General features: G+C 47.2%; 2 protein-coding genes across 4 annotated transcripts; both read left to right on the top strand.

Moving 5' to 3' along the window:
- Positions 1–719: 719 nt before the first annotated feature.
- On the top strand, positions 720–3,145 carry Apof (apolipoprotein F). The gene is made up of 2 exons (XM_045151658.1): positions 720–729; positions 2,223–3,145. The coding sequence occupies exons 1-2, from the start codon at positions 720–722 to the stop codon at positions 3,143–3,145; spliced, it is 933 nt and encodes a 310-aa protein (XP_045007593.1).
- A 656-nt stretch (positions 3,146–3,801) lies between these two features.
- Positions 3,802–26,301, top strand: Stat2 (signal transducer and activator of transcription 2). 3 transcript variants are annotated; one of them, XM_045152509.1, is made up of 24 exons: positions 3,802–4,003; positions 6,515–6,650; positions 6,798–6,948; positions 7,218–7,310; positions 7,834–7,926; positions 8,022–8,097; positions 8,482–8,567; positions 8,722–8,870; positions 16,311–16,469; positions 16,577–16,669; positions 16,877–16,936; positions 17,669–17,689; positions 19,159–19,261; positions 19,517–19,564; positions 19,652–19,735; positions 19,881–19,979; positions 20,052–20,187; positions 20,315–20,367; positions 20,452–20,546; positions 21,059–21,195; positions 21,366–21,548; positions 22,438–22,495; positions 23,876–24,159; positions 24,443–26,301. In XM_045152509.1, the coding sequence occupies exons 2-24, from the start codon at positions 6,520–6,522 to the stop codon at positions 24,583–24,585; spliced, it is 2,535 nt and encodes an 844-aa protein (XP_045008444.1). In that variant the 5' UTR covers positions 3,802–4,003; positions 6,515–6,519; the 3' UTR covers positions 24,586–26,301. The 3 variants fall into 3 exon arrangements, with proteins under 3 accessions (XP_045008444.1, XP_045008443.1, XP_045008442.1); XM_045152508.1 differs by lacking the exon at positions 17,669–17,689 and adding an exon at positions 18,355–18,375 and having other exon boundaries at positions 8,482–8,606; XM_045152507.1 differs by having other exon boundaries at positions 8,482–8,606.

Here is a 26,301-nt window from a genome sequence, read left to right as displayed (position 1 = left end):
TTTTTAATATTTTATTTTATTTTATTTTATTTTTTTGTCCATTTTTATGTATTTATTTGAGAGCGAAAGACAGAGAGAGAAAGAGGCAGAGAGAGAGAGAATGGGCGCGCCAGGGCCTCCAGCCACTGCAAACGAACTCCAGACGCGTGCGCCCCCTTGTGCATCTGGCCAACGTGGGTCCTGGGGAACCAAGCCTTGAACCGGGTCCTTAGGCTTCACAGGCAAGCGCTCAACCGCTAAGCCATCTCTCCAGCCCAAATATTTTATTTTTATTTATTTATTTGTTTGACAGAGAAAGAGGGAGAAAGGGGGAGAGAGAGAGAGACAATGGGCATGCCAGGGCCTCCAGCCACTGCAGACAAACTCCAGACACATGTGCCCCCTTGTGCAACTGGCTAACATGGGTCCTGGGGAAATGGAACCTGGGTCCTTTGGCTTTGCAGGCAAACACTTTAACTGCTAAGCCATCCCTCTAGCCCCCAATCTGGTGGTTCTTTAGGGAATCTGGGATAAATCTAGCATGCAGCTACCCCCTTGATAATGGAAATATGCTCTCTGTGTGGCTGGCCTACCAATTAGCTTACTTGTGCTTGAGTTTGCTGAAAGCCATCTCTCATGCGATTGGTATCACAATACAGACCTGTGCTCTCAACATTACCCAGTCTGGCCTCAAACCAGCAATCCTCTGGTACCACTTCTAGATTGCTGGGATTACAGGAATGTGTGGGTGTGCACGTGCATGTGGGGGCCAGAGGTAGATGTCGATGTCTTCCTCCATCCATTGCTCTCCGCCTTTCTTCTTTGAGACAGGGCCTCTCATGGAACCTAGAGCATTGTCTCAGCTAGACTGGCTAGCCAGTGAGTGCCAAGGATTCCCTGTCTCCTCTCGCACAGCTGAGATTACTGAAGCACGCCACACCTCACCTGGCATTTTACGTGGGTTCTGGGGATCACACTCAGGCACTCATGCTTATGTTTCAAGCACTTAGCCACGGAGCCATCTCCCCAGCCCTAACTCTTTAATTAACAAAAATGGGTGTTGAGGAGTGCTTAGCACTGAAACATCTCTATCACGCCTTCCAAGGCTCAGGGTCCATTGTAGAAGGGGTGATGGGAGGAATGTAGGAGCCAAAGGAAGGGTAGGACTGCTTACAATGCAATCTTCCAGACACAAAATGGCCTGGATATCCATGACCTCACAGTGCCTGACACTACCTCCACAAGACCATCACAATAGGAGGACAAAATGATACTAGAACAAAAGTGAGGCTAATTGAGAGGGGGAGGGGCTATGATGCAGAGTAGAGTTGCAAAGGGGAAAGTGAGGGGGGAGGGAAATATCGTGGTTTATTGTCTATAATTATGGAAGTTGTTAATAAAAATTTTTAGGGCTGGAGAGATGGCTTAGCGGTTAAGCGCTTGCCTGTGAAGCCTAAGGACCCCGGTTTGAGGCTCGGTTTCCCAGGTCCCACGTTAGCCAGATGCACAAGGGGGCGCATGCGTCTGGAGTTCGTTTGCAGAGGCTGGAAGCCCTGGCGTGCCCATTCTCTCTCTCCCTCTATCTGTCTTTCTCTCTGTGTCTGTCGCTCTCAAATAAATAAATAAAAAATGAACAAAAAAAATAAAATAAAAAATTTTAAACGGGTGTCATTATGGCATTTTTATTCATATATGCCATCATTCTTTGTTCTAATCTACCTCCCTTCCCCACTGCCCTCTCCTGTGTCTCCTCTTCCCGCTAACATCATTTAATTCTTAATTTTCTGGGATCCTGTAATGAGCCTGGAATGGGAATGTGGCAAGGACCTTCTGTCAAAGGGCAGAATATTAGGTATTGAACTTGACTGTGCAACAAGGGGGCAAGGTTTGAGCAGTGAGTACAAATATTTGTAGAAACGACATCCCTTACTGATCACAGGGAAAAGCAAACACCTCCTTTCCTCAGAGGATAGAGAACCAGGCACAACGGGAGCGAAGGGCAACCAAGCCTACCGAAGCGGCAGTCTCACTTCTCAACCACTGGACTGTGTGGTAATCTGGGGACCCTATAAAGTGGGTGGGCACAAAACAGGGAAGTCCCTGTGGCCACGTGGGAGCAACTAGGTTACATTTCCCAGCCCTTAAGTAACAACAGCTTGGAGGTAGGTGCTGGCGGAGGAAGCGTCCCATGAGGCTCGGGCTCCTTTCCAGCCTATAGCCCTCATTTGCACGTCTTGAATCTCTTCTCTCTCCAGACATGCAGAGCCTCCGAGTCTTCATGACACTTCTTTGCTGCGCCCTGCTGTGCCCTGTGGATGCCATGCCATATCCTGAGCAGACAAGTGTCTCCAAGATGCACCTTCCCTCAGTCCTGGAATCCCAGCTGCCCTCCTCCGATCCTTTGCCTTGCCGGGCCCTGCTCCCAAAGTCCCTCCCTGGCTTTACTCACTTGTTCCCGCTCTCCAAGTTCCTTATAGGTTTGGCTCTCAGGAGTGCGCTGGAGGCAGCTGGTTGTCAGACAGATGCGGTGGTCCTGCAGATTCAGCTCTACCGCCTGGGGGGCGTGAAGGCTACACAGGCCCTCACCCACTATCTTCAGAGACTCCAGAAAGGCAGAAACCCCCACTTGAGAGTGTCAGAGGAGGCCCTGGTCTCTGCTTTGCAGTTCTTAGCCAGGGAACAGCCAGGTCCAAAGAGAGCCCAGCGTTCCCTCTCCAGCGTGCACTGTGAGAATGAGCGGGAACAGGGCGTGCACAACATCGTCCAGCTGCTGCCAGCAGTAGGAGCCTACTATAACCTGGGCACAGCTTTGTACTATGCCATTCAGAATTGTTCTGACAAGGCCAAGCAACGGGGCCAAGATGGGGCCATAGATCTGGGTTATGACCTCCTGATGACCATGGCTGGTCTGTCAGGGGGGCCCACCGGTGTAGCCATCAGTGCTGCACTTAAACCAGCATTCAAAGTTGGGGTTCTGCAGCTGATCCGGTATTATTACGATGAGAAAGAGGCAAACACTTCTCAGCCCGAGACCAGAAAGGATGGCTTGTGGGTCATCCCAGATGTAAGTGACATGGAGGAAAAAACTACCCGGGTCCCCATGGTGCCAGAAGCCGCAAATTCAACCTCCTACTGGGGATGGATCTTATTAAGGAGCTATGGCTGAGATATTGGGGCTGGTAGTCTTGGAATATAAAGGGTGATAACCACAGAACAAATAAATTGGATGTTCTGACAAAGTTCTATCATCTGGTGTGCTCAAAATCCAAACCTCTGAGGGTGGCGGATCCAAACTTCTAATTGGTTGTTCAAGAGGAAGACAGTTCCAGCAAATGTAGGATGGGGGGGGGGGGTGGTTAGGGTTCAGCCAGGGCATGGTGGCTCACATCAGTAATGCCAGCACTCTCCAGAAGCCTGTCCTGGGTTACAGCGTGCATCCCAGCCCAGCCTGAGCTACAGGAGGGCACCGGGTCAGAGGGAGAGGGGAGAGGAGGGGGAGAGGGAAGAGGGAGGGAGGGAAGAAAGTCAAAATCGAGCCTCCTTCCTTATCCCAAAAATTAGAAGTTCTGGCACCACCCCTCCTAGTGCGTTACCGCCGGGCTACACTTTCGTTTCCTTGGCCAGAGCACCGGTTCTCGAAAGTCAGCCGCCGGCGCGTCGGGTTTGCGTCTTTAGCTGGGCCCCGCCCCCTGCGATGGGCGGGCTCTAGCGTGGATTCTCCGCCAATCACTGGCGTCGGAGGCGTGGCTTGCGAGCCTCTGGTCCCACCCTGCGCGGGGGGCGGAGGGCGGTGTCGCCAATGGGCACCGGACCTGGGGGAGGGCGTGGCTGGCTGGCTGCGGGTGTCCGTCCCGAGCCGGAACCAGGGTTCAGCTGCTCACTGGGACCATCTGCGTTCTGGTTCTGTCCCAGGGCCGGCAGAAGGACTGGGCGAGGTCGGGGGAACCCTGGTCCTTGAGCTTCCTTTGAGGAGTGGCGGTCACCACCGGAGCCTCGAGAGGGAGCGGTGCTGCACCCTAATAGGGTACGTAGGTCCCGACAAGGTGCGCCGGGTAGGGTGGATGTGCCAGATCTCTGGGAAAGGCCACGGTCCCCAAGGTTTCGCCCCTGCAACACCACCTCTGCCCTTTAGCTGGCAAGAGCTCCTCAACCTGACGCCCCCGCTTCCGGTTGCATTATTATGTGATGAGAAACCAGCTCTATTATCTTTTTATTTTTGTTTATTTGAGAGCGACAGACAGGGAAAGAGGCAGATAGGGAATGGGTGCACCAGGGTCTCCTGCCACTGCAAACGAACTCCAGATGCGTGTGCCACCTTGTGCATCTGGCTAACGTCGGTCCTGGGGAATCGAGCCTCGAACCGGGGTCCTTAGACTTCACAGGCAAGCGCTTAACTCTTAAGCCGTCTCTCCAGCTTCCCTCCCCCTCCCCGTTCATTATTTTTGACGCTCGGGTTGGGGGCACGCCAAAGATAGGCACAATGTACTTCCTTGTTTGTTATATAACAACAACAAAAATAAATAATAAGTGGGCTGGGCTGGAGAGGTGACTTAGAAGTTTAGGCATTTACCTGCAAAACCTAAGGACCATGGTGGCGGATGCATCTGGAGTTTGTTTGCAGTGGCTGAAGGCCCTCATTCTCCCATTCTTTCTCTCTCTCTCTCTGTCTCTCTCTCTCTCTCTCTCTGTCTCTCTCTCTCTGTCTCTCTCTGTCTCTGTCTCTGTCTGTGTCAGTAAATAAATAAATAGTAAAAGGTAAGCTGGGGAGCTGGCTCAGCGGTTAAAGGTGCAAAGCTGTGAAGGTCTGGGTTCGATTCCCCATTCTCCCACATAAAGCCAGATGCACAACATTGCGCATGTGTCTGGAATTCGTTTGCAGTGGTGTAGTAGGAAGAGACCTGGCACACTCATTCTCTCTCTCAAAAAAAATTTTTTTAAAAGAAAAGGATAAGGTACTGAAAGGCAAAACTATTGTGTAGTTACAAACAAAGTAGTTCGTTTCAGTAAAGCCTGCTGAGTTCAAAATACGTGCCCAAGTGAGAGAGAGCTGAAGAAAGCATGGTGGTGCAGCCCTAACCTCAGTGTGCAGTATACTTGAAAGGACTACTTTTTTTGTTGTTATTTTTTCGAAGTAGGGGGCCACTCTAGCCCAGGTTGACCTGGGATTCATTACATAGTTTCAGGGTGGCTTCAAACTCACAGTGATCCTCCTGCCTCTGCCTTCCAAGTGCCGGGATTAAAGGCATGCGCCACCAAGCCCAGAGAAAGGACTACTTTTTTGTTAAGTATTTAAATCTTAGAACTGGTCCCTTGTTTTTTTAATTAGCACTCATTTACTGCCTGAAGAACTGAGATATTGTCTTTTGTGTTTTGTTTTGTTTTGTTTTGTTTTTCGAGGTAGGGTATCACTCTAGACCAGGCTGACCTGGAACTCACTATGTAGTTTCAGGGTGGCCTCGAACTCACAGTAATCCTCCTACCTCTGCCTCCCAAGTGCTGGGATTGAAGGCCCGCACCACCATGCCCAGCAAGACATTGTCTTTAAACTTTATTTGTTTTGTTTTATTCAAGGTAGGGTCACACTTGGCAAACATTTTTATAAGTTAATCATATAGCTGGGCTTGGTGACTGTTGCAGTTACCTTCTTGATGCTGAGATAAAACACCCAACCAAAAGCAGTGTATTGAGCCGGGCATGCTCTCACATGCCTTTTATCCAGGCACTTGGGAGGCAGAGGTAGGAGGATTGCCATGAGTTTGGGGCCACCCTGAGGCTACATAGTGAATTCCAGGTCAGCCTGGGCTAGAGCGAGACTCTATCCTGGTAGAGGGTGGGGGGGAAAGGTTTATTTTATTTTTGGCTTACAGTCTTGAGAGGAAGCTTCATGATGGCAGGGGACAGAATGGCATGAGCAGAGGCTGGACATCACCTCATTGCCTATAACAGGTAGAAATAGCAGCAAGAAAGTGAGCCTAACTGTCAAGGGGGAGCTGGCTCTAACACTTCTTTGCCCACCCCAAACAACACACCTCCTCCAGCAAGGCTCCACCTCCCAATTGTCACCAGCTGGGGACCAACATTCAAAATGAATAAGTTGCCAGATGTGCTGGTGCATGCCTTTAATTCCAACGCTCAGGAGGCAAAGGTAGGTAGATCGCCATGAGTTCAAGGCCCTGAGACTACATAGTATATTCCAGGTCAGCCTGAGCTGGAACAAAACCCTACCTCCAAAAAACAAAAACGAAACAACAGAGCAGGATGTGGTGGCGCACACCTTTAATCCCAGCACTTGGGAGGCAGAGGTAGGAGGATCGCCATGAGTTTGAGGTCACTCTGAGACTGCATAGTGAATTCCAGGTCAGCCTGGGCTACAGCGAGACCCTACCTCAGAAAACAAAAACAAAAAAACAAAAAAAAAGAAAAGAAAAAGGAAAGAAAGAAAAAAAGGAAGGGAATGATAAAAAGAAAATAATCACAAGACTAGATGATTTGGTCCAGCAAAATAACCAATTGAGAACCCACATCCTTTTAACAGTCCAAATGGCACAGTGGGAAATGCTGCGGAATCTCGACCACCCATTTCAGGACCAGCTGCATCAGCTCTATGTGCAGAGCATCCTGCCAGTGGATGTTCGACAGCACTTGGCTGCCTGGATTGAAGAACAGAACTGGTGAGGGCTTCAAGACTTGGGGTAATAAAGAAGTTGGTTGCTTTCTTGCAAACCTCTCAGGCCCTAGAAATATCCTAGGAGGGATGGAAGATGTTAGGACGCCAGCTGCTTTGAGAGACGCTAATCGTTATCTTTCCTGGTGCTCAGGAGTGAAGCTGTTTTGGACAATGATAATTCCAAGGCCAACATGCTGTACTATCACTTCTTGCATCAGCTCAACCAGTGTGACCACTACGGCCAGGACTCTCATTATTTTGTGCTACAGCACAACTTGCGGAAATTCTATCGGGACATTCAGGTACTGGGAGAGGAGTTGGGCATAATAGGGTAGAACTGACAGCTGAATGTAGAGCAAGGATTGAGGTATGAAACAGTCCCTGGAGGTTCAAAGAGAGGGGACAGAGATTGGAACTTAGTGCATCACTGGCAGAGAAAAGGACTGAGTCTAGACAACCCTGTTGGCAGAGGGCTAGGGACCATGACGAAGGGGAACTACTGGGTACATTGGAGGGTGGCAACCCACTGAAGGTGCTTGAATTGAATGACCCTCCTTCTTTTCCTATTTAGGCCTTTCCCAAGGGTCCTACCCAACTGGCTGAGATGATCTTTAATCTTCTTCTGGAAGAAAAAAAAATTTTGAATCGGGCTCAGAGAGCTCAGGTGATGAGAACAATTGGATGGTGATGTTGGGAGCTCCTGCAATAGAATGAGACCATGGAAAAAGACTCAGGAAATGTTTCTTTGAACAGGATTTCCCTGCATCCTATGGTATAAAACTTCAGGTCCAGATTTTAGGGATGAAAGTTCAAGAGTTCAAAAGTACTCAGAGAATTTGGGTGTGGTGGGGCACACCTTTAATCCCAGCACTTGGGAGGCAGAGGTAGGAGGATTGCCATGAGTTCGAGGCCACCCTGAGACTACATCGTGAACTCCAGGTCAGCCTGGGCTAGAGTGAGACCCTACCTCAAAAAACAAACAAAAAGAAGTGCAGGAGGTTGGGCGTGGTCGCACATGCCTTTAATCTCAGCAGCGCTTGGGAGAGGCAGAGGTAGGAGAAATGCTGTGAGTTCACCGCCACCCTGAGACTCCATAGTGAATTCCAGGTCAGCCTGGACTAGAGCAAGACCCTACCTTGAAAAACCAAAACAGAACAAAAAGAGGTGCTCAGAGCCTCTTATTTCAGGAGCAAGAGATGCCAGCCCATGAGCCACCTGTGGGGGAGAGTCATCACAGTGAGATTGAATCCCGGATCCTGGATTTAGAGACCATGATGGAGGTTGGTGGATGCAGCAAGAGTTGGGGCAGGCAAGCACGGCTTAGCCTTCCTCCTCCCTCCGAGTCAGCCTCCCTGGGGCCCTGTCTCCTCTACAGAACCTGGTGAAATTCATCGAAAAACAGAAAGACCTAGAGGATGTCTTCAGCTTCAGATACACCATTCTGCATCAAAGTAAGATCGCACAGAAGGGTGGGAGAAAGACACTGGGTGTGCTGGCTGGTATAGAGTGGGAGACAGCAGACGGGATAGATAGCTCCAGTGAGGAGCAGTCACCTGTGCCCACACGTGTCAGTGACCATAATCCTGTGGCCACGCAAAACACAAATGCCAGGGTGTGTTATGGAAGTTGGACTGGAGATGTAGCTAAGGTATAGCTAGTGAATAATGAAAGAAATGTGCAGAAAACTGCCTTAGCAGGTTCAGAATTTGCCTGAGGGCCCCCAGGTCCCTGGGCTGTGCTTGGGTTCCCCCAGTCCTCCTCCAACACTTCTGAGACCCTGGCCAAGGAGGAGATGGGAGGGATCCTCGGGTCTGACGCCTGCTTCTGTCTTTCAGAGAAGATGCCCTTTTCCGACACCCATCTGAGGCAGCAGCAGCAGCTTGTGCAGGAAACTGCCAACAAACTGGACAGAATGAGAAAAGTGAGAGGGCAGAGGGCAGCTGGGAATTGGGGAGATGAGGTGTGTGGGGTGTCTAGCACCTTACCCTTTGCTTCATTTCTCTTTATCATCAACTGGATGATGATGGGTGATGGCGGGCGGGAGGTGCTTAACACCCTCATGTTTCCCTTCCCAGGAGGTGCTGAATACCTCCCAAGCACTGATAGGCCGATTAACTACCCTGATTGACCTATTACTGCCAAAGCTGGATGAGTGGAAAGTGAAGCAGCAGAAAGCCTGTATTGGAGCCCCGACGGACCTCAGTCTACAACAGTTGGAAAAATGGTGAGAGAAAATACCTTTTTAAAAAAATATTTTATTTTTATTTGAGAGAGAAAGAAAAAATATAGGGAAAGAAAGAGAAAGAGGGAGAGAATAGGCATGCCAGGGCCTTCACCTGCTATAAATGAACTCCAGCTGGGCATGGTGGCGCACGCCAATAGTTCCAGCATTTGGGAGGCAGAGGCAGGAGGATGACCATGAGTTCAAGGCCACCCTGAGAGTACATAGTGAATTCCATGTCAGCCTGAGCTAGAGTGAGACCCTACCTTGAAAAACCAAAACAGAAAAAGAAAACCTGGTGTCCTAGGCCAGGTATGGTGGCTGTAATCCTAGCACTTAGGAGGTGGAGATGGGAGAAGCAAGAGCTCAAGGCCATCCTCTGCTGTATAGAAAGTTCAAGGCTAACCTCAATCACACACTATCACTTCAGAGTCTGCAGGTCTAAGACTGCAGAAAGGCAAGTCCAAAAAAGGAAACCTCATTTTGGAAAGCCTGGCCTCTTTATTTACACACACACACACACACACACACACACACACACAATTTATTTATTTATTTGAGAGAGAGAAAGAGGCAGAGAGAGAAGAGAGAGAGAATGGCCGTGCCAGGGCCTTTAGCCACTGCAAACTCCAGATGCATATGCCCTCTTTTGCATCTGGCTTATGTGGATCCTAGAGAGTCGAACCAGGCTCCTTTGGCTTTGCAGGCAAATGCCTTAACCACTAAGCCATCTCTCCAGCCCCATCCTGGCCTCTTTTTACAGATTGAGATATTTAGAGGGTCTAATTGAGCATGTGTGGTGTGGGCCAGAAGGGGGCTATGGTGCCACTATGAACTCAAGAAGAGGGCACTCTGATTTCTGGGTACCTTAAGCAGTTCTGCAATAACTATCTGTGTAGCTACGTTTTTGTTTAGATCCCTAATCATTTATGTAATTTAACTTCCCAGGACTGGTATTGCTGGGTTCAAGTGTATACTTTATACTACCTTTGCTTCTTCGCGGTGACATTGTCATTGTGTTGGAATTTTGCTTTATTGTTCTTTTTTTTGTTTGTTGGTTTTTCGTAGTATGTTGGTAATCCTCCCAAGTGCTGGGATTAAAGGCATGCACTAACCACACCTGGCTGTTTTATTGTTTTAACAAAGAGAATGTTTTCTGATTATAAATGTTGAAAAGAATTCAAGCATTGGGCTGGAGAGATCGCTTAGTGGTTAAGGTGCTTGCCTGCAAAGCCTAAGAACCTAGGTTCAATTCCTCAGGTCCCACATAAGCCAAATGCACAAGGTGGCACGTGTTTGGAGTTCATTTACAATGGCTAGTGTCCCTGACATGTCCATTATCTCTGTCTCTGTCTCAAAAATAAATAAACTCACAGAGATCCTCCTACCACTGCCTCCTGAGTGCTGGGATTAAAGGCATGTGCCACCACACCTGGCTCTTTTTTTTTTTTTAAATTTTTATAAGCATTTTCCATGATTATAAAAAAAATCCCATGGTAATTCCCTCCCTCCCCGCCCCACACTTTCCCCTTTGAAATTCCATTCTCCATCATATTACCTCCCCATCACAATCATTGTACTTACATATATACAATATCAACCCATTAAGTACCCTCCTCCCTTCCTTTCTCTTCCCTTTATGTCTCCTTTTTAACTTATTGGCCTCTGCTACTAAGTATTTTCATTTTCACGCAGAAGCCCAGTCATCTATAGCTACATATGAGAGAGAACATGTGGCGCTTGGCTTTCTGGGCCTGGGTTACCTCACTTAGTATAATCCTTTCCAGGTCCATCCATTTTTCTGCAAATTTCATAACTTCATTTTTCTTTACTGCTGAGTAGAACTCCATTGTATAGATGTGCCACATCTTCATTATCCACTCATCAGTTGAGGGACATCTAGGCTGGTTCCATTTCCCAGCTATTATAAATTGAGCAGCAATAAACATGGTTGAGCATGTACTTCTAAGGAAATGAGATGAGTCCTTTGGATATATGCCTAGGAGTGCTATAACTGGGTCATATGGTAGATCAATCTTTAGCTGTTTTAGGAACCTCTACACTGATTTCGACAATGGCTGGACCAGATTGCATTCCCACCAGCAGTGTAGAAGGGTTCCTCTTTTTCCACATCCCCGCCAACATTTATGATCATTTGTTTTCATGATGGTGGCCGATCTGACAGGAGTGAGATGGTATCTCAATGTAGTTTTAATCTGCATTTCCCTGATGGCTAGTGACGTAGAACATTGTTTTAGATGCTTATATGCCATTCGTATTTCTTCCTTTGAGAATGCTCTATTTAGCTCCATAGCCCATTTTTTGATTGGCTTATTTGATTCCTTATTATTTAACTTTTTGAGTTCTTTGTATATCCTAGATATTAATCCTCTATCAGATATATAGCTGGCGAGGATTTTTTCCCATTCTGTAGGTTGCCTCTTTGCTTTTTTTACTGTGTCCTTTGCAGAGCAAAATCTTTGTAATTTCATGAGGTCCCAGTGATTAATCTGTGGTTTTATTGCCTGAGCAATTGGGTGGCTCTTTTTTTTTTAACTTTATATTTATTTATTTATTTATTTGAGGGAGAGAGAATGGTTGTGCCAGGGCCTCCAGCCAGTAGAGAGGAATTCCAGATGCATGTGCACCCTGTGCATCTGGCTTACATGGGTCCTGGGGAATCGAACTGAGGTCCTTTGGCTTGCAGGCAAACACCTTAACCACTAAGCCATCTCTCCAGCCCTGGCCTATTCTTTTTTTATGAGAGAGAATTGGTGTGCCAGGGCCTCCAGCCACTACAGTCAAACTCCTTTGTGCGTATGTGCAAGCTTGCATGCTTGCGATACTGTGCATCTGGCTTACATGAGACCTGGAAAGTCGAACGTGAGTCCTTAGGCTTCACAGGCGAGCACCTTATCTGCTAAGCCATCACTCCAGCCCCTCCATTTTTTAAATTAAATTTATTTATTAAAGAGAGAGAGAAGCTGGGCATAGTGTCGCACACCTTTAATCCCAGCACCTGGGAGGTAGAGGTAGAAGGATCCCCATGAGTTCGAGGTCAGCCTGAGACTACATAGTGAATTCCAGGTCAGCCTGAGCTAGAGTGAGACCCTACCTCAAAGAAACAAACAGAGAGAGGGAGAGAACAAATACCAGGGCCTCTAGCTACTGCCAACGAACTCCAGCCCTAAAAATTTAATTTTGTTTATTTATTTGTAAGAGAGACAGAGAATATGGGTACACTGGGACCTCTTGCTACTGCAAACCATCTCCAAATACATGTACTACTTTGTGCATCTGGCTTCACTGGGGAATTGAACCCAGGCTGGCAGGCTTTGCAATCACTAAGCCATCTCCTTAAACCCCTTGTGGTTTGATCTAGGTATCCCCCATAAACTTATGCGTTCTGAATGCTAAGTTCCCAAGTGGTAGTAATTTGGCAGTTGGAGCTTCGTGGAGGTAGTGTATTGTTGGGGGCGGGCTTATGGATATTTTAGGCAGCTTTCCCTTGCCAGTGTTTGGCACACTCTTCTGCTGCTGCTGTTCACTTGATGTTGGCCAGGAGGTGATTTCCACACTCTGTTCATGCCATCATGGAGCTTCTCCTCATGTCTGTAAGCCAAATAAACCCTTTCCTCCCACAAGCTGCTCTTGGCCATATATTTTCGGTCAACAACTTGAAGCTGACTGTAACATCCCTCAAAACAAAATTTAAATATTTTTATTTATTTATTTATTTGTCAGAGAAAGAGGGAGAGAGAGAGAATGGGCATGCCAGGGCCTCCAGCCACTGCAAATGAACTCCAGACATGTGCACTTCCTTGTGCATCTGGCTCTCGTGGGTCCTGGAGACTCGAACCTGGGTCCTTTGGCTTTGCAGGCAAAGGCCTTAACCACTAAGGAAACCCTCCAGCCCTCAAAATAAAATTTAAAAATCATATTGTAGGAGATAGAGAGATGGCTTAGCAGTTGAGGTGCTTGCCTGTGAAGCCTAAGGACCCAGGTTCAATTCCCCAATACTCATGTAAACCAGATGCACAAGGTGATACATGTGTCTGGAGTTCTTTTGCAGTGGATAGAGGCCCTGACATGCCATTCTTTCTCTATCTGCCTCACTCTTTCTCAAATAAATAAAATATTTTTTAAAATCACATTGTAAAGCCAGGCATGGTGGCATTCATCTTTAATCCAAGCATTTAGGAGGAAGAAGTAGGAGGATCAGTGTTTCAGGCCATTCTGAGATTATATGGTGAATTCCAGGTCAGCCTGGGAGAGAGCAACCTCTTACCTCAGGGGGCGGGGAAGCTAAGTGCTAGAAAAATGGCTCCACAGTTAAAGATCTTGCTTGCCTGCAAAACCTAAGACAACCAGGGTTCAATTCCCCAGTACCCACCTAAAACCGATGCACATGCATCTGGAGTTCCTTTGCAGTAGCTAGAGGCTGTAGTGTGTACTGTCTCTCTCACAAAGGAAGAAAGGAAGGAGGGAGGGAGAGAGGGAAGAAGTAAGGATATTGTACTTGGGAGGCTGAGGTAGGAGGATCACCTTGAGTTGAGACCAGCCTGAGACTACACAGTGAATTCCAGGTCAACCTGAGCTAGAGTGAGACCCTGCCATGAACCCCCCACCCCAAAAAAAAATTAGGCCTGGAGAGATGGCTTAGTGGTTAAGACACTTGCCTGCAAAGCCAAAAGACATAGGTTTGATTACCCAGGACCCACAAAAGCCAGATGCACAAGGAAATGCAAGTTTCTGGAGTTCGTTTGGAGTGTCTGGAGGCCCTGGCACACCCATTCTCTCCATACCTGATTCCTATTTTTTTTCTCTCTCAAATAATAAATAAAAATATTTTTTTAAAAATTGGGGGCTAGGGCTGGAGAGATGGCTTAGCAGTTAAGGTTTATGCCTGTGAAGCCTAAGGACCCAGGTTTGATTCTCTAAGTCCCACATAAGCCAGATTCACATGGTAGTGCATGGGTCTGGAGTTCGTTTGCAGTGGCCGGAGGCCCTGGCGCACCCATTCTCACTCTCTCTATCTCTTTCTCTCGCCCTCTGTCTGTCTCAAATAAATAAAGAAAATAGGTAAATAAAATAAAATGTTTAAAACTATATCAAAAAATGGGGAGGGGGCTAGAGAGATGACTTAGCAGTTAAAACACTTGCCTGCAAAGCCTAAGGACCTAAGTTTGACTCCCTAAACCCACATAAGCTAGATATACATGGTGGCACATGCATCTGGAGTTCATTTGCAGTGGCTGGAGGCACTAGTGTGCCTATTCTGTCTTGTGCTAATAAATACAAATAATTTGTTTTTGTTTTTTAATATAGGGTTTTACTCTAGCTCAGGCTGACATAGAATTCATTATGTAGTCTCAGGGTGGCCTCAAACTTATGGTGATCCACCTACTTCTGCCTTCCAAGTGCTGGAATTAAAGATGTGCGTTATCATGCCCAGCCAAATAAAATATTTTTAAAATTTGGACTGAAGAGATGGCTAAGCAGCTAAGGTACTTGCCTGCAAAACCTAACAACCCAGGTTCAAGTCCCCAGTAACCATGTAAAGCTTAGTGGCTCATGCATCTGGATTTTTATTTGTGGTGGCTAGAGGTCCTGGCATGCCCATTCTCTGTGTCTCCTCTCCTCTCTTCCCCTCCCCTCCCCTCCCCTCCCCTCCCCTCCTCTCCTCTCCTCTCCTCTCTCTCTCTGCCTGCAAATAAACAAAATTTTAAAAAATGTTAATTGTCAGGCTGGAAAGATTACTCAGTGGTTCATGGCACTTGCTTGTAAAGCCTGGTGGCCCAGGGTTCTATTCTCCAGTACCTACATAAATCCATATGCATAAAGCATGCATCTGGAGATCTTGCAATAGCAAGAAGCCTTGGTGCATTCATACTTTCTCTCTCTCTAAAATTAAAGGGGAAAAAAGGGCTGGGGAGATGGCTTAGTGGTTAAGGCACTTGCCTTTGAAACCAAAGGACCTAGGTTCGATTCCCCAGGACCCATGTAAGCCAGATGCACAAGAGGGCACATGCGTTTGTTGTTCATTTGCAGCAGCCAGAGTCCCTGGCATGCCCATTCTCTTCTCTCCCTCTCTCTCTCAAATAAATAAAATAAAATAAATTTTTAAAAGCTGGTCAAGGTGGTTAGTGAATTCCAAGTCAGCCTGGGCTAGAGTGATACCCTACCTCAAGAACCCTCCCCCCAAAAAGAAAAAAAAAAAAACCTGGCATGTTTATAAATGTTTTATCAGTTTTGTGTGAAAATGGCTTTGACTTTTATTTCTTGGCTAATGAATCATATTGAATTATCTGTCAAATGCTTCCTGGACTTTTTTTTTTTTTTACTTGAGAGAGAAAGAGCTAGATAGAATGGATGGACCAGGGCCCTCTAGCCACTGCAAACAAACTCCAGATGCATGCACCACCATGTGCATCTGGCTTATGTGGGTTTCTGGGAATCAAACCAAGGTCCTTAGGCTTTGCAGGCAAGTGCCTTAACCACTAAGCTATCTTTCCAGCCCTTCCTGGGTTTTGTTTTGTATATTTGCTTGCTTGCTTTTTTTTTTTTTCTCCCTGAAATAGGATTTCATGTAGCCCAGGGTGGCACCAAACCTCTGATCTTCCTGTCTCTTGCTCCCAAATGCTGGAATTTTAGGCATATACCCTGATGCCCAATATTATCTGGCGCTAGAAATTGAACCTATGGCTTTGTGACTGCTAGGGAAGCACTACCAACTGAGCTAGGTTGTTTGTTGTTGTTGTTTTATTTTTATTTATTAGACAACAACCCCATGAGTTGGGTATTACCCATGTACCATGCGAATAAGACAACAGGCTTTAGGCATGCCAGGGCCTCTAGCCACTGCAAACAAACTCCCGACGCAGGCATCACCTTGTGCGTCTGGATCACATGGGACCTAGAGAGTCGAACCTGGATCCTTAGGCAAACACCTTAACACCTTAACCACTAAACCATCTCTCCAGCCCTTGGTTTTTTTGTTTGTTTGTTTGTTGTTATATTTTATTTATTTATTTAGAGAGGCACAGGGGAAGAGTGTGTGGATGTGTCAGGGCTTCCTGCCAGTGCAAATGAGCTCTGGAAGCATGCACTACTTTGTGCATCTAGCTTTATGTGAAATTGAACCCAGGCTATCAGGCTTTGTAAGCAAGTGCCTTTAACTGTTGGGCCATCTCTGTAGCCCCTAGTTTTTGTTTTTTCTTGACACAGGGTCTCATTGTGTAGTCCAGGCTGCCCTCCAGCTTACCATCTTCCTGCCTCTGCCTTGAGAATACTGGGACTGGCATGCTGCCGGGGGCGGGGTGGCACATTTGGCTTTGGATTCTGATGGTTTCTGACTCTCGGCGTGGTCACAGAAGATCTCAGAGCCCCAGTGGGAACTTCAGGAAACCTGTGCATTCCCTCTTTCTGGATTCTGTCATTCAGGTTCACGGCTGGAGCGAAACTTTTGTTTCACCTGCGGCAGCTGCTAAAACAACTAGAGGATTTGAAACACATGCTTGGGTATAAGGGCGATCCTTTAACCACAGGTGTGGATCTCCAGAACGCCCAAGTCACAGAGTTGTTACAACGCCTGCTGCAAAGGTCTGGTGCCTAGGGGCCGGTCTGTGGGGAGAGAGAGAGAGAGACAAAACACAGGACCATTCCTACAGACACTGACCTATATATTCTTCCTCCACTTCTCACCCCAGAGCCTTTGTGGTGGAAAACCAGCCCTGCATGCCTCAAACTCCCCATCGGCCCCTCATCCTCAAGACTGGGAACAAGTTCACCATCCGAGCAAGGTTGGCATCTCAGAACTACTGTCTTCTTTTTCCAGCCTGCCATTGTGTGGGTTTGTTTTTTTTTTTTTTACTTTGTACATCCTCCTGCTTCTGAGATTTTTCTTGTTCTCTTCAGTTCGCCTACCTCTTCTAATCTCATCCCTTTTTCCTCAAACATCTGACCCATCAGGTGGTTGAGATTGACCAATTTATCCATGTCTTCTCCAGGCTGCTGGTGAGACTCCAGGAAGGCACCAAGTCCTTGATGGCAAAGGTTTCTATTGACAAGTGAGTTGGGGCAGATGAAGGGTGCCAGGATATGGGGTAGTGGAAGTGCTTACTCCTGTTTCCCCTTTCCAGTCTTACCTTATACAAGTAATAACACCTAGCTGAGTATAGTGGCACCCACCTTTAATTCCAGCACTCGGGAGGCAGAGGTAGGAGGATTGCCGTGAGTTATAGGCCAGCCTGGGGTACAGAGTGAGTTCTAGGTGACCCAGGCTACAGTGAAACCCTGCCTTAAAAAAAAAAAATAGCGCCTGCCTCTTGTTAAGCACTTACTGTGCGTCATGCAGCACGTCACATACTCATTTCATTGAACTGACAACCCCATGAGTTACCCATGTGCCATGCAAATAAGACAACGGGCTGTAGGCTCAGAATTATCATGTCTCTTCTGCCAGGCCATAAGAGGTGGGCTTAAGCCTAGATTTGTTTGACTATAAAAACCAAATTCCTGGGCTGGAGAGATGGCTTAGCGGTTAAGCGCTTGCCTGTGAAGCCTAAGGACCCCCGGTTCGAGGCTCGGTTCTCCAGGTCCCACGTTAGCCAGATGCACAAGGGGGCACACGCGTCTGGAGTTCGTTTGCAGAGGCTGGAAGCCCTGGCGCGCCCATTCTCTCTCTCTCCCTCTATCTGTCTTTCTCTCTGTGTCTGTCGCTCTCAAATAAATAAATAAATAATTTAAAAAAAAAAAAATTCCTAATTTACTTCCTAACATGTTCTTACATTTCTTTTCAGGAATCCTCCTCAGTTATCAGGGTAGGTGCCTGGTTAAGGACATTTGCAAACATTTGTGCATTGCATGCATGACCTGCTCAACCACATTTGGCAAGTCTTGTGGGAACCCAAACAAGGAAGAGAGGGACTTGGGTGAGACATGGACAAAGGGGGAAGGAGAGGTCTGGAATAAAGTGGATTTTTTTTTTCCTTCTGAGTTTTAAAATTAACTGGCCAGATATGATGGTGGCAAATGCCTGTAATCCCAGCCTTTGGGACAAAAGGTAGGAGGATTCCTACGAAGTTGAGCCTAGCCTGAGCTGTAAAGTAAGACCTTGCCAAAATAAAATAAAATAAAATAAAAATAAAATAAAATAAAATAAATAAATAAAATAAAATAAAATAAAAATAGAGCATTCAGGGCTGGAGAGATGGCTTAGCGGTTAAGCGCTTGCCTGTGAAGCCTAAGGACCCTGGTTCGAGGCTCGGTTCCCCAGGTCCCACGTTAGCCAGATGCACAAGGGGGCGCACGCGTCTGGAGTTCGTTTGCAGAGGCTGGAAGCCCTGGCGCGCCCATTCTCTCTCTCTCCCTCTATCTGTCTTTCTCTCTGTGTCTGTCGCTCTCAAATAAATAAATAAATAATTAAAAAAAAAAACAAACCAAATTCCTAATTTACTTCCTAACATGTTCTTACATTTCTTTTCAGGAATCCTCCTCAGTTATCAGGGTAGGTGCCTGGTTAAGGACATTTGCAAACATTTGTGCATTGCATGCATGACCTGCTCAACCACATTTGGCAAGTCTTGTGGGAACCCAAACAAGGAAGAGAGGGACTTGGGTGAGACATGGACAAAGGGGGAAGGAGAGGTCTGGAATAAAGTGGATTTTTTTTTTCCTTCTGAGTTTTAAAATTAACTGGCCAGATATGATGGTGGCAAATGCCTGTAATCCCAGCCTTTGGGACAAAAGGTAGGAGGATTCCTACGAAGTTGAGCCTAGCCTGAGCTGTAAAGTAAGACCTTGCCAAAATAAAATAAAATAAAATAAAATAAAATAAAATAAAATAAAATAATAAAATAAAATAAAATAAAATAGCATTCAGGGCTGGAGAGATGGCTTAGCGGTTAAGCGCTTGCCTGTGAAGCCTAAGGACCCTGGTTCGAGGCTCGGTTCCCCAGGTCCCACGTTAGCCAGATGCACAAGGGGGCGCACGCGTCTGGAGTTCGTTTGCAGAGGCTGGAAGCCCTGGCGTGCCCATTCTCTCTCTTCCTCTATCTGTCGTTCTCTCTGTGTCTGTTGCTCTCAAATAAATAAATAAATAATTAAAAAAAAAATAGAGCATTCAGGAATCAGACGTATGAGAATCGCTGTGGGTTCAACAGTGCCAACCTGGGACTATGAAGTGAGTTCCAGGTCAGTCTGGGCTAGAGTGAGAGCATATCCTTAAAAATAAACATAAATAAGAGAAAATAAATAAACTAACTCTGCTCTTATCTTTTGCTATCTTTAGGAATAGCTGCTTCCGGAAGTTTAACATTCTGACCTCAAACCAGAAAACCTTGACCCCTGAGAATGGCCAGAAACATGGCTTGATTTGGGACTTTGGCTTTTTGGTAAGAAGGATCAGTAGCTTTGACTTCTGTTCCTGCCACCACAAACCAACTCCAGACACAGGCTGCAATTTGTGTGGGGGGTACTGCATCATCAGGCTTTACAAGCAAGCACATTTAACCACCGAGCCATCTCTCCAGCCCCTTCTATTCTACAGGAAGAGGGGTCAGAGGAAGTTTCCAGGTCCTGAGGCAAAGCAGGTTCCAAAGACCTCGAGAGCCCACTCTGACATTATTCCCTTTCCTCTCCATTGACAGACATTGACAGAGCAACGTTCAAATGGTCTGGGAAAAGGCAACAATAAGGTAAGGCTGAGAACTTTTCAGAGCAGTAAGGTAAAGCCAGCAACTTGCCAAATGGCCCCGTGCTTACAGAGTTTCTGGTTGTCACAGGGGCCGCTGGCGGTGACCGAGGAGCTGCACATCCTCACCATCACAGTCGAGTATTTCTACCAGGGTCTCAAGATGGAGCTCCAGGTGAGTGACGAAGCAGATTTGGGACAAGGCAACAGGAGGGAGTGAACTGAAGCCTTTCGGGGTGGGCTGTCTTCCCCTGTCCCTGAGCAAATGTCTGCATTGGAAACATCACATCCTTGCTCCGTGCCTCCTGTCTGCTCCCCAGGCGGACACTCTCCCTGTGGTGATTATTTCTAACATGAGCCAACTCTCTGTTGCCTGGGCCTCCATTCTCTGGTTCAATATGCTCAGCTCAACTCCGCAGGTAAGAAGAGAGGAAGGTGTGGGGAGACTTGGTGCAAGAGGCTGCTTCTGAGCTGTCCCCCTCTCCCTGCAGAACCAGAGGTTCTTCTGCGCGCCGCCTCAGGCCCCCTGGAGCTTGCTGGGGCCTGCTCTCAGCTGGCAGTTCTCCTCCTATGTTGACCGAGGCCTCAGTCCTGAGCAGCTGGCCATGCTGAAGAACAAGCTGTTCGGTATAGGTCCCATCTTTTCACTCAGCCTTTCCTTGACCTAACCCTGTCCCTCCCCTTGGTCTGGGCCATGGCCCCTGCCTGGCTTTGCCTCCTTCAGTCAAGGGAGCCATGTGACTCTGTTCCACAGGAAAGGAATCCAGGCTGGAGGATCCCTCATTGTCCTGGGCAGACTTTAGTAAGGTAAGCAACTCTCTGAAGCCTCTGGTCTCCAGTCAAAATATTGTCCCCATCACATCCCTTCCTGCCTTTTCATTCCTCCTTCAGCGAGAGAGCCCCCCTGGAAAGATACCCTTCTGGACATGGCTGGACAAAATTCTGGAGTTGATACACGACCACTTGAAGGACCTCTGGAAGGATAAGTAAGGCCCTGGTCCCCGTTCCCAGCCAGTTCCCCCCTACCCCGGGTCTCAGGGTGGACTTTGTGCGCCCCCATGTGGCCAACTGAGAGACCGAAACTGATGCAAAGCCCTGCTTGTGATACAGAGCCTATAGGGTGCTCTCTTGATTTCCCTCATTTAATCCTCGTAACCACACTAAGTGGTGGGCTGTTGCCACTTTCATTTCATGGGAGACAGCCAAGTCTTAGAGAAATGAAGGAATTTGCCCAAGGGACAGAGTTGGAATGCAGACCCAGGCCTGCATGATGCCAGGGCTGGGCCCTGTCCATCACACTACCTCCAGTCAGATCACCCGGCCTTTGTAAGGTGCTTTTTTTTTTTTTTTTTGGTCTGTGTGATGTCACTGAACCTTGCACCTCCTCTAACCTTGAGGGGGTGGGTATATTGTCATTGTCACTGCCAAAACTTGGTACTGTCTTTCATACAATGGGAACAGGGGCCTTGGGGTCTCACAGCAGCTTTCTTTGCTCCAGTTGCATTATGGGCTTTGTAAGCCGGACCCAGGAGCGCCGGCTGCTGAAGAAGACCATCTCTGGCACCTTCCTGCTGCGCTTCAGTGAATCTTCTGAAGGGGGCATTACCTGCTCTTGGGTGGAACATCAGGAGGATGGTCAGCTGCTCTGCCCCCCTGTCATGGCCACAGCCTTTGCTTTCTGCTAGGCCCACCTTCAGTCCCTCCGCCTTCCCTTGACCTCCTAGGCCCTTTCCTGGATGTCACCACAGCTCCGGGCTTGGCCAGCCCCATCTCTGCAGCTCACTTGTCCTGCTTTCATTCCACAGACAAGGTGCTCATCTACTCTGTGCAGCCTTACACCAAGGAGGTCCTGCAGTCACTCCCGCTGACCGAAATCATCCACCACTACCAGCTCCTCACCGAGGAGAACATCCCTGAGAACCCGCTGCGCTTCCTGTATCCCGGAATCCCTCGGGATGAGGCTTTTGGGCGCTACTACCAGGAAAAAGGTGGGAAACAAACCGAGTGTGGTGGTGCATGTCTGGAAGCCCAGCACTCGGCAGGTGGATCAAGAGTTCAAGGTCACCCGCCCTGGTGGCTCACGCCTTTAATCCCAGAACTCAGGAGACTGCTGTGAGTTCAAGGCCAGCCTGATAATACAAAATGAATTCCAGGTCAGCCCGGGCTAAAGTGAGATCCTACCTCAAAAACAAAACAAAACAAAAAAGGCTGAGCGTGGTGGCGCACGCCTTTAATCCCAGCACTCTGCAGGTGGAGGTAGGAGGATCGATGTGAGTTCGTGGCCACCCTGAGACTACATAGTGAATTCCAGGTCCGCCTGGGCTACAGCAAGACCCTACCTTGAAAAACCAAAAAAAAAAAAAAAAAAAAAAACACCAGAAAGTACACATCTAGAACAGAAAGCTGTTTGTTCAGAGGTGTTTGTGTCTGTGGCTGGACTAACTAGATACCATATTATAAGCAGGCTGCAATGGCATAGATATGGAAGAGACTCAGGGCCATGCTGTCTCCCTGGTAAAGTGTGTACAATTGAAACTGTGCTTTAGAGCATCATGTGGGCCTGGTTTCTTTGTTACATTTGTTCTACCAGGTCAGCCTAGACTAGAGTGAGATGCTGCCTTGAAAGAAAAAGAAACAAACAAACAAACAAAAGGAAAGGTGTGGCACTTCCTTCCTAGATTGCACAGAATCTTGGACATCCCTAAGTCCAGCTTCCCCCTTGCACATGTGAGCCCCAATAGCAGAGCAGCTAAGAGACGTATCCACGGTGCCCACCAGTTAGGAGGGAAATTGCTTGTCAAGACCTTTGGCTAGGGGAAGTTTGAGGTATGTGTCTGACCTATCAATTTACTCCATTCCTGTTTTATGTCCCCACAGTTAATCCCACAGAACAGAGAAAGTATCTGAAACATAAACTCATTGTGGTCTCTAACAGGTGAGATCTGAACCCTTTACCTGTCCTCAGGGGCTGGAAGAATGGCTCTAATTTGCCTAACTCCAGTTTTCCACATTGGTTCTGTTAATAATGGTCACGATCACTGGTATTAATGGCGTCCTGTCTGATGCTAAGCATAGAACTAGATTTTCTTTTAACAGATTCTTTTTGAAAAATTGCCAGGCGTGGTGGCACATGCCTTTAATCCCAGCACTTGGGAGGCAGGCAGAGGTAGGAGGATCACCATGAATTCAAGGCCAGCCTGAGCTAAAGTGAGACCCTACCTCGAAAAACCAATATATATAATATACATATATACATATATACTTATATACATATATATATACACACACACACATACATACATACATATATGTATATATATGTATGTGTATATGTATATATATATGTATGTATATAACTTATTAATTGATTTATTTAAGAGAGAGAAAGAGGTAGAGAGAGAATGGGCACACCAGGGCCTCCAGCCACTGCAAAGGAACTCCAGATGCATGTGCCCCCTTGTGCATCTGGCTTACGTGGGTCCTGGAGAATTGAACTGGGATCCTTTAGCTTTGCTGGCAAATGCCTTCACCACTAAGCCATCTCTGAACACCCCCCCCCTTACTGGACCTTTTGAGACGGGGCTATGTAGCTGTATCTGGCCTTTGCCTTACTATGTAGCCCAGGCTGACCTGAAACTTGTGGCAATATACGTGCCTAAGCCCCCTAAATGCTGGGATTGCAGGTGGGAGCTGCTATACCTGGTTCCAAAGCCCTTCTTTTAAAAAAGGATACTACAGAGTTAATTCCAGGACAGCCTGAGCTAGAGTGAAACCCTACCTAAAAAAAAAGGGGGGGGGGAGCTGGAGAGATGGCTTAGCAGTTAAGTGCTTACCTGTGAAACCTAAGGACCCCAGTTCAAACCTTGATTCTCCAGGACCCACGTTAGCCAGATGCACAAGAGGGCACATGCATCTGGAGTTCGTTTGCAGTGGCTGGAGACCCTGGAGTACCCATTTTCTCTCTCTCTGTCTCTCTCTCTCTGCCTCTTTCTTTCTCTCTGTCCATTACTTTCAGCTAAATAAATAAAAATAAACAAAAAAATTTAAAAAATAAAAATATATTTAAAAATATATTTATCTTAGCCAGGCATGGTGGCGTACACCTTTAGTCCCAGCACTTGGGAGGCAGAGGTAGGAGGATTGCTGTGAGTACAAGGCCACCTTGAGACTACACATAAATTTCAGCATGGGCTAGAGCAAGACCCTACCCCGAAAGATCCCCCCCTCCAAAAAAAAAAAAAAAGAAAAGAGAAGGAAAAATCTGATTCCAAAGCCCACACTCTCTATCGCCACCCTTTTGTCGTGGTGTATCTAGACAGGTGGATGAGCTACACCAGCCCCCGGAGCTTAAACTAGAGCCAGAACTGGAGTCGGTAGATCTGGAGCCCCAGCTGGTGTCCGATGCAGAGTTAGCACCGTGCCTGGATTTAGAGCTACTGGATCTGGGAGACAGCCTAAAGCTAGAGCCTAGTCAAGATCGCCCATTATGCATGGGATCTCAAGAAATGCTGGAGCCAAACCTGAAATCGGTATGGTCACTGATGTCAGAGCCAGATCTGCCCCAGGATCTGCAGCAGTTGAACACTAAGGATATGGAAAGTAAGTAAGAAGCCTGGGCTGGGGCTTAGGGGACACGTCCCTCTCATACTTCTCCTGTCTTAGAACAGAAAGTCTGAGCTCCAAGCTCACTGGAGGCTCATGTCCTGATGATTCATTTTATGGAAAATGCAAATATCCCCTTAGGCACCCTACTCCTCCATTTCCCTAGAATCCCTTCTGGCCTTCTCCGCACCTTTCCTGCCAAGCTCCCTCACTTTCTCTGCTGGGTTGGGAACTCCCAAGTTGGATCAGGGCCTGACTTTTCTCTCTGTGCATTATCTAGTCTTCAGAAACAACATAAAGATTGATGACATCATGCCACACGGTGACCCGCTGTTAGCTGGCCAGAGCGTCATGGATGAGGTGTACGTCTCCTGCCCTAGCCATTTTGACACAGATGGACCTTTGATTCCTTCTGATGACTAAGAACTACATTTCCTCTATTGTTTCCATATATTTTAGCCATTCCACCTCCCACATCATAACATTCCTTTCCAGGGATGGGGAATCCTACATTCTAAGCTGGACTGATCATGAGGTTTGGAGTGAGAGGTAAAAGCACCAAATGGTATTGGAGGGGCGTCGGAGAACCAGAATGGATGCTGGTTATAATCTCAGTAGGGTTATAGAGGCTGCCTGCTGTGCCAGAAGACAGAGTCCTGAGGACAGGTCAGGACAGTTGGCAGGTATTTCAAGAGTCCAAGGCAGTGGCATCTTTCCACTATGGAAGGATTTCAACATTTGGGTAGCTGTTAAGGTTAAACTGGTACAAACTAGCACTGGAGCATTGAACCTTACTGGGGAGCACAGATACAAGAAAGACAGTGATACCTTTCTCCCTTCTGCCCCCAGCTCTTGTTGTCCTAATTATGATCAACCCCAGGGCCTCAACCATGGTAGGCAAGCAATCTACCACTGAGCCACAGTCCAGGCCCTTCAACTCTGTCTTCTGATTTCTTCATGTCTAGGAGAACCCTTTCCTTTCCTCTTCCCTTCACTTTACTCTGGTTTTCAATTTCTTCCTTTCCTGAAGAGGCTGAGAGCGCTCTGCTTCAGCCCGTCATGTAAAACTCTACCCTGAGAAAGGACATGAGGAGTGGAACGCTTAGCAGTCTCCTGTCCTGCTCTGCCCCATAGGCTGCTTACATACGTTGCACTGTCAAACAATAATCCTTCCATACTTAATGTGACTGTGAAGCCAGGCACACGCCTTTAATCCCAGCACTCAGGAGGCAGAGGTAGAAGGATCAACATGAGTCCAAGGCTACCCTGAGACTACATAGTGAATTCCAGGTCAGCCTGAGCTTGAGTGAGACCCTACTTCAAAAAACCCAAAGGGAAAAAAATAAAAGCTAATGTGACTGTGAAGCTTTGCAGGCTGCATTTCGGTTGCCTCAGTGTTAGAGTCACATCATTCCTGGAGCTTCAGATGATAGGGTTTCTGAGACTTTTGGAATTGCTTTTTATAGTACTCAATAGAATTTAGTATTTCTGTAGAAGAGAAACATCTTAACTATTTTGCTATTAAGATACCTTTTCCTTCTTTTGTACAAGATATTGACCTGAAAGGAAAGTCTATTTCTTGGTGTGACCTGACAAACACCAAGTTCCTGAAACTTAGAACTTTGAAGGTTTTATCATAGCCCTCTGGATGGCCTCACAACTCAGCCATTTCCAGGGAACCCCAGGAGAAGCTCCACGGCGCTTAAATGTGCTTCTGGTATAACTTAAGTTGCAAACTAATGTTAGGAACTGCACTTAGGGCTGTTTCCAGAACAGTTCCGTCCAGAGAGGACTTAATGGTAGTCAGAGGAAGCGGTGGCAGCCATCAGTGTGGTGCCATGAAGCAGCCTAAGGAGATGGATGAGGAAGATAAGCCTTTTGATAGAAACACAAAGAGGAACAGAAGAAACTTGGACCTAAAAAAAAGGTCATGAAGAAAGACCCCTGACATCAGGTAGAATGAAGAAATCTGGTGAAAAATTAAGCTGTTCCTTATGCCTGAGATGATGGTGACCCTTTATTCCATCCATATGTAAACATCTGGACTCCCTAACATAACATCCTTTGTTACCTGTAGTTAGAATTCAGTGTTGTCTCGGAGTCTGTTGCACATTGTAATAAACTTTTGTAAGAACCGTG

This window comes from Jaculus jaculus, chromosome 6 (assembly GCF_020740685.1).
Source record: "Jaculus jaculus isolate mJacJac1 chromosome 6, mJacJac1.mat.Y.cur, whole genome shotgun sequence".
Taxonomy (NCBI): Eukaryota; Metazoa; Chordata; class Mammalia; order Rodentia; family Dipodidae; genus Jaculus; species Jaculus jaculus.
The sequence above is the reverse complement of the archived record's forward strand: the minus strand, read 5'-3'. Positions and strand labels throughout refer to the sequence as shown.